This window comes from Delphinus delphis, chromosome 7 (assembly GCF_949987515.2).
Source record: "Delphinus delphis chromosome 7, mDelDel1.2, whole genome shotgun sequence".
Lineage (NCBI taxonomy): Eukaryota > Metazoa > Chordata > Mammalia > Artiodactyla > Delphinidae > Delphinus > Delphinus delphis.
This window is the reverse complement of record NC_082689.1, coordinates 81,176,633-81,184,811: the sequence shown is the minus strand read 5'-3', so window position 1 is coordinate 81,184,811 and position 8,179 is coordinate 81,176,633. Positions and strand designations below refer to the sequence as shown.

Here is an 8,179-nt window from a genome sequence, read left to right as displayed (position 1 = left end):
GAGCGGGGGCTACTCTTCGTTGCGATGCACAGGCTTCTCATTGTGGTGGCTTCTCTCATGGCGGAGCACGGGTTCTAGGTGCGCGGGCTTCAGTAGTTGTAGTGCATGGGCTCAGTAGTTGTGGCTTGCGGGCTCTAGAGTGCAGGCTCAGTAGTTGTGGCGCACGGGCTTAGTTGCTCCGCGGCATGTGGGATCTTCCCGGACCAGGGCTCAAACCCGTGTCCCCTGCATTGGCAGGCGGATTCTTAACCATTGCGCCACCAGGGAAGTCCCCTCTCATTGTGATTTTGATTTTCATTTCCCTAATGATGAGTGATGTTGAGCATCTTTTCATGTGCTTATTGGCCATTTGTGCATCTTTTTCAAAGAAAGTTCTTTTCAGGTCCTTTGCCCATTTTTAAATCATATTTTAAAATATTGTTGATTTGTAGTTCTTTATATATTCTGGATATCAATCTCTTATCAGATATATGATTTGAAAATATTTTCTCCCATCCTGTGAGTTGCCTTTTCACTCTGTGGATAGTATTGTTTGATGCATAAAAGTTTATCATTTTGATATTGTTCAGTTTATCTACTTTCTCTTTTGTTTCTGTGCTTTGGTGTTTCTTTTTAATTTTTTTAAATCCTAGCTAGTCCGTCTCCTTGATTAAGCCTTCTCAGCACCACTGAGCATTGTACCTCAGTACTGACTTGTTTCTAAGTTGCCTGAGGGTGATGACTTATTTTGCAATTTCCCCTCAAGTGGGGGAGCATAGTCCCCTTGAGTTCACTTAATAAACCTAAATGTATATAGTGGCAGCAAATGTCATTTGTTCAATCAGTAGTTGATGGATGGATAGGTGGATGAATAAATGAAGAGTGAACCCAGGGACACACAGTCAGTTCTCTCTTACCACCCCAGGTTATCCATGTTCTGACCTTTTCAGACAAACCAGTGTGTGTGAGCTTCTAGGCATCCTATGGTGGGCTCAGGGAAACTGGGGATTGGACTGCCCTCTCCAGTATATTGTGAAGTTGACAACTGAAGCTTGTGGGTGTCTGAGCCAGAGAACTACTAAGGTGAAAATAGATGAACATGTAGCATTTGGGACTTTTAAAACCTACTATCACTGTATCCGAGGACAGAAAATAAAATTGGTACTGCTCACAATAGCTGACAAAAGTTTATTTCAGTAGCTGTGTCTTCTCAGCTAGGTGGAGAACCTCTATTCCCAGGTACACCTGCATTTAATCAACAGATGTGTTCCTAAAATTAACTGAGTAAATTACTTGTTTTACACTCATTTGTTCATAACTTCATCATCATCATCATATCTGACCTTCAAAGGTTTATATCATACATGTGACAGGCAGCATGCTAGGTGCTTTAAAAGTATTATTTCTTCTAATTCCCTCAAAAACTCTATGAGATGGTATCATTACTTCAATGATAGAGATGAGGAAACTGAGTCTTAAGGAAATTACATACCTTGCCATGGGTCCTACATCTGTGCTGTTTATTATGTGCTAAATGCTAGAGACATAAAGATGAGGCAGATATCATTGCCCGTGGACTTGCAGTGACAGAGGTGGACACAGGAGATAATGAGACAACAAGGAGGACCACCTACTCTCTGTCAGTGTTTAGTGAGTCAGGGAAGGCTTCCTAAGGAGGGAGGGCTCACTTAGGGCTCCCTTCCTAAGGAGGGAGGGCTGAGCTGAGTCTTAGAGGAAAAGATAGCACTGGAAAGGGAGAGTGGACATCTAATTGTTCTGCCAGCCCTGCAGAACGCTCTTCTTCTGGGACTGATGTCCCTCTTCTTTCGTGTAGCTTCCGACCGTGAGATTCCTGCAGGATCTCACAACGTCCTTGACTCTGATCGAGTTGTCTAGAGGGAGACACCAACCGAAGCCCAGGCCAATCACAGACTTGCCCTAGGCGTTTTCAAACCAAATCTCTGAACAAACATCTATCCTTATCTAATGGCAGAAATTGAAGAATGAATGCAGGGGCTGTTGGCAGCTGGGTTTCTTGACATGTTGAAGGGATGATCTAGAGGGAGAGTAAGGCCAATAAAAAGAGAGAAGAGGGACCAGTGGTAGAGAGAGAGCCTTGGTAGTCTGCCTGTTCCCTGGCTTGGTTTTTCATCATTCCTTTAATAAGCCAGATCAATCTGTCTTCTTCTTTTTTTCTGTTTGTTTATTTATGTTTTTAATTCATCTTTATTGGAGTATAATTGCTTCACAATACTGTGTTAGTTTCTGTTGTACAACAAAGTGAATCAGCCATATGCATACATATATCCCCACATGCCCTCCCTCTTGAGTCTCCCTCCCACCCTCCCTCCTTTAACTCAGTGGCTCCAGGTGGATTCCTATCACTTTCCACGGTAAGAGCCCTAATATACGTACTTACTAATAGGCATGAATGCTTGACTCTGGGAGAGTAAACGCTTAAACAAAATACCAGAAGCAAGAAGAGCAAGAGGTGAATTTAAACGGAGGAAGCCGCAAGTAGTTTGGTGTTTGTCAGAGTGTAAACATCAAGACAAGAAGTGGCAAGAGATGAGGCTAATAAGTAGACAGAATCTGATCATGGGACCTGGATATATTTTGCAAAGTACTTTGGACTTGATCCTGTATACATTCTGTTCATTCTACGGGGTTATAAGTAGGCATTAGGCAGAGGTTCTGTAAACTGTACAATAATTAGTAGTAATTAAGAGGCTCTTAACCTGGGAGTCACAGACAGGCTTCAGCTGTCTCCAGTCCCTCTCAAATAGCATGAAAAATCTGTGGGTGTGTACAGGTTTATTTGTCTTTGTTTTTGTTATGGAAGAGGTCCCTAACTTTCATCAGGTATTAAAGGAGTCCCTGACCCAAAATATGTATGAACTGCTATCTATGTACAGGCATTTTCAGGAGTTACTGACTTCAAATATTCATGCAAATCTCATTGCCCCCCTCCCTCCGATTTCCTCACGACGCTTAAAAACTGTTGAGCACAGAGAAAATGCTTCATAACTGGTTGGACACTGTCTTAAGAGGGGATTTTCCTTTGGGATCATGAAACGATGTAAAGAGATGATATAGACCTGGTTATTTATAGAGATTTTAACCTGGAATATTGGATGTGACATCCATCCTGTTATTGACTTGGGCAGCCAGCCAAGACCTGCAGGCTCTCGGAGGTGTCACCCGGGGCACCAGCGTTGTCTCTGAAAGCCAGCTCCAAGCATCCTTGTCCTTCCACCCGCAGGTACAACGACTACAAGTCCCAGGACGCTTCGCTCGTGGAGCCTGGGCGAGGGCGGGGCGGATCTCCGCAGTGACGTCACCGTCCCGGGGCGGACCGAGGGAGGGCGGGGCGAAGGGGCGGGGCGGGGAGGCGCCGGAGCGCGCTGGTGCTGATGCAGGATGGCTGAGCTCGCAGGAGCCCGGGAGGTCTGAGCCGGGAGAGGCTTGCTCCCTGCGCATCGCCTCGTCCGCCCGCCGCGTGGTCCTGGGCAGGTGGTCCCGGGACGCAGCGCAGGGCCAGGGCAGGGCCAGGGAAGGCAGGTGTGCAGCTGGACGGGCCAAAGGTTGATAGACTGCCCACCTACCAGGTCTCGGAGCGGCCAGAGCTGCCCAGCCCGCCGAGTTCGCGATGACCTGCTGAGAAGCTTCGTCGGAGGCTGCGGGAGGCGGCCTCGTTGCGGGCGGTGCGGTTCTCGACCACCTCCCTAGTTGTGCGGAACCCCGTCCCCCCGCCCATCCCCGCGCCCCTTCCCTCTGCCGCCGGCAGAGATGGCGGATCCAGCCGAATGCAGCATCAAAGTGATGTGCCGGTTCCGGCCGCTCAACGAAGCTGAGATCCTCCGCGGGGACAAATTCATCCCCAAATTTAAAGGCGATGAGACCGTGGTGATCGGGGTAAGTGGCTGGGAAGTCTGGCCTCCCCTGCTGCTTCGCGCCGCAGCCCTGACGCCCCAGATCTGGCAGAGATGCTCGGGCTACCCCTTCGGACATCCCCTCGGGGCTGCCCTCTAGGGTAGACTCGACGAGAAATCCCCTCCCCCCCCGTAGTTCGCCCCTGGGCCGGTGGAGGGTCGACTGGGGACCATGGGGCGGGCCCCAGGCGGCGGGGGTCGGGGTGGGGGGCGAGGAAGTGTTCGGCGCCGCCATTGTTATTGGGGTGCGGGCCCGAGTGGGCCCATTGTTCCCCGCCCTGGCCACACCGCGTGGGTAGTGTGTTCAGGTTACCCTCAAGCCCACGTGTAACCCACAAATGATTCCAGTCATTGGTTCAATTTATCGAACACTTTGCCTCTTCTCACGAGCTTGGTGAAAGAAACAAGGTACTGGAAAAATCCTAGCCTCGGCGCGGAGCTCCCACAGCTGTGCAGAATTGGCTCCCCGCGGCGTTCCTCCTTGCTCTGCACGCGGAAGGCGGGGGATGGGGGAACACTGGTGGCCTTGGTGTCTCCTGCTTCCTCGCAACCCAGGGTGCCCTGGCTTGGGCCTCGGTTCTGACCCTTCCGCAGTAGGGCGACCCCCACTTGGTGTCCGCAGATCCTCGGGTGTGCTTCACGCTGGGTGGAGAGGAGGCTGTGCGCCCACGTCTGTGGGGCTGGGGGTCCGGAGCGCAACCAAATAGCCTCTGTGCCCAAAGAAGTTACTTTGTGTGGCTGGGGTCCCCTCCCTCTTGGTCTCCCTTCCCACGTTACCCCTCCCCCCTTCCCTCACCTCCGCAGACTTGGCTCTTTCTGCAGCGGGGCTGCTGGTGGGGGGGAGGGAATACCATTGGGTTTTAGTTCTCAAAAGAATATGTCAAATGAAATAAGCCAGCCTCCCCCAGCTCCACCGCCCTTCCCCCTCCGCTGTCCCCAGCGTGTGTAGCTGATGGTGCCCTCTTTGTATGCGAGTCGCGTGGGGAGGGACCGAGTTAATGGGAGCCTCCCGATCCCTGCTGACACGTTCCTGGCAGCCTGCTCGAGGCTGCTGATGCAGCCTTCCCGGCCTCAGCATTGATTAAGTGATGTCATCCCGTTTACTGAGCATGCTCCGACTAACCCCCTCCCTCCTATTTCACCCAGTGGCTGGTGTATTTAGGTCAAGTGATTGACAAGTGACAATTTACTTAGGGTCTCTGCCCGAGTCAGCCCGGCCCTTCTTAGGCACCAGAGGCCGACATTTGCCGGCCCAAGCAGTCCTAGCATCTTCGCCAAGGTTGTGCCGCAGTCCCTGGTTAGGGACCTGAGCACTGGCAGATGCTGGCTGAACCGGAAGACAGGCGCTCTCCGCGCAAGGGGAACAGAGGCAAGGCTCTGGCCTCGGGGCTTCATCTTGTACCTCCCTTAGGAAGGTAGCTCCTCTCGATGCCCTCTTCTCTCCTCCCAGTTTTCACAGCCATCAGAAAACCATGACCTCCAAATGCTATGGGGATGGTAGTTCACCCTGAGAGCTGACCTAAGAGGGCAGGAAAGAGGGGTTTTCTGTCTGCTTAGTGTTAAATTGAAGAAAAGATGTATGCTACAATTATTGATGAGGAAGATTCTATACTTAATGGCAGACATGGGATAGTGACATATCTATGGCCAGTACATGGGGCAGATGGGGCAGAGGTGTTGGCATACACCTCTAAGCTAGGGTCAGCCTATAGTCTGACTTGCTACTTCCTGAGCCACACTATGGTTTAGATAGAGTGGGAGTTACTGGGGACATCTAGTCCCTGCCCCTTTTCTTGTAACAATGTTTTAACAAGTAATTGTGCAGCCCTAGAACATGGTCTGATGACCCTAGTTTTTCAGAGGTTTTAAAGAAAAGCTGAAGTTGTTTCTTCCCCTTTTCCTCCTTCTTCTCCTTTTCCGTCTTCCTCTTCCTCCTCTTCCTCCATCTTCTAAGGGTGATATACCAGGACTAATGAAGTGGAGTAATAAGAAATCATCCCTTTGATCTGTGTGCAAGGCAGAGATCCTTAATCTTACAGTTATTCTTCTTTCATTTTGACACTACTATGAGTATATATTTAATTCCCATCTACATATTCATGTTATTGAGTGAATAAAGTAAAAACAAAGTCACCATATAAAAGAAGTATATTAAACAAAAGATTGTAGATGTGAATACACATGTAGCTCTTCAACTGTAAATTAACATTTATGATCATCTTACTATAATCCTTTCTTTAAAATTTTTATTTATTTATTTATCTTTGGCTGCATTGGGTCTTCGTTGCTGCACACAGGCCTTCTCTGGTTGTGGCGAGCGGGGGCTACTCTTAGTGGCGGTGCGCAGGCTTCTCATTGCGGTGGCTTCTCGTGTTGCGGAGCACGGGCTCTAGTAGTTGTGGCGCACGGGCTTAGTTGCTCCGCGGCATGTGGGATCTTCCCAGACCAGGGTTCGAACCCGTGTTCCCTGCATTGGCAGGCGGATGCTTAACCACTGCGCCACCAGGGAAGTCCCTTACTATAATCCTTTAATACAACAGAGAGTTTTCAGTTTTCTTTAAGGTAAATTTTTCTTTGAAATAAAGCATTCATATAGAAAAGTGTTTTCATAAGTGTACAGCTTGATGATTTTTTTTTTTTATAAACGCTCCCTTGTAACCACCTCTTAGACTAAGAAACAGACATTTTCAGGACTGCAGAATTCTCCCTAGCATCCCTCCCAGTCACTGACTCCCTCTGCCTCAGGGTAACTACTATTCTGACTTCTAATGCCATAGGTTAGTTTAGTTTAGTTTTTTTTTTAAGCTTTATCTACATAAAACCATACAGTATGTTCACTTCTGTGTGTGAGTTCTTGCGCTCAACATTACTCTCGTCAGATTCATCCATGTTGTGGTGTGTAGCTGCAGTTTGTTCATCCTCATTGTTCTGTAGTATCTCATATGAATGTACCACAATTTAGTTATCTAGTAACTGGTCGTAACTGTTTGGATAGTTTCCACTTTGGGGCTCTTATGGATGGAGCTGCTATGAACACGGTTTTACACATCTTTCAGTGAGTGCGGTACAGAACAGAAGACTGCCAGATGCTGAAGGGTGCTGGGACTTCTGTTGGCATGTGCTAGGACCCTTCCCATTCCTGATTAATAATGTGTAACTAAAGGAAGTGACAGTTCTGGCAGCCTGTATCTGACTTTGTACACCAAATAGAATGGCTCCCCAAGTCAATTCAGTAGGAACCATCCCACATGGCTCAGTTGCAGGTGGAAACTGCCTTAGGGGGGCATTCCCTTCCTTGCTTGCAGGGACAGAGATTGTGGGGATGACCAAAGAAGCCCAGAGCCATCCAGAAATGTCACCTTCACTCCCAAGAGAGATGAGTGAAGAATGAATTTCTGTGCAGTTATCTGTGAGTCCAAATTCAGAATTCCAGACATTGTATTTGTTTTTGAAACTGGGGTGATTTTATTTCCTTTAATGTCTTGTTCATTTCTTATGGAGATGTATGCTAAGCGGGAGATTTTGCAGGTGGAGTTCCTAGATTTTTCTTTTTTAAGAAATGTCCTGTCTTGGAGGGATTATCTCTACCATTCTTGCTCCACCCCGCCCTCCACCTCCGCCCCCATCCTGTGCAGAGCTTTCTTTCCCTGACTGCTCCAGCCACAGTCTCTTCCCACTATGAACTCTTGTAGCATTTATTCTGTATATGATCTCCTGATTTTTTTGCCTTAGATTATTTTTAATTTTGATCATATGTTTAATGACATTGTAAGGCATGTGTAGAGACAAGGCCCATCCATGTTTTGCTTCTGTGTACTTCCCAGGGCCTCGCCCATAGAAGGCACTTAATAAATATTTATTCATCTCTTTGTTGAGTATAGAAATCTTAACGCTGATGTATTTAACTGATTTCATGGACTTTTAATTGACTGTAGGCTGTTGGGGGTAGTTAAAAAAGAAGTTTAAAGAGATGTGCTATTCATTGGAGCAGGACTGGTAAGAGAGCATATAATACACTTAAATGTTATAAGAAAATTGGGAAAGAACCGTATCCAGCTTTGTTAAAAATTAGAAGCACTAATGATACTCGTGGTGAGCTAGAAGTGGAGGGCGGGGCTAGGGACTCCATAATTCTTCAGAGAAAAATATTGGATTTACAGCATTTCTCAGAATACTCCTCCATTAGCTGCTAAAATTCCGTGTGAGTCATCCATTACTTTGAGCTCTGCCTATTGGTTTTGATGCATCTGTATTGTTGGAACTCTGTT

At 47.8% G+C, this 8,179-nt stretch overlaps 1 protein-coding gene across 2 annotated transcripts in view; it reads left to right on the top strand.

Moving 5' to 3' along the window:
* Positions 1–3,373: 3,373 nt before the first annotated feature.
* Positions 3,374–8,179, top strand: part of KIF5C (kinesin family member 5C) — a 166,819-nt gene continuing 162,013 nt past the window's right edge. For both annotated transcript variants that reach the window (XM_060016836.1, XM_060016837.1), the window contains exon 1: positions 3,374–3,894. In XM_060016836.1, the coding sequence (XP_059872819.1) occupies positions 3,769–3,894 (126 nt within the window). In that variant the 5' untranslated portion in view covers positions 3,374–3,768. The remainder of the gene's footprint in view (positions 3,895–8,179) is intronic.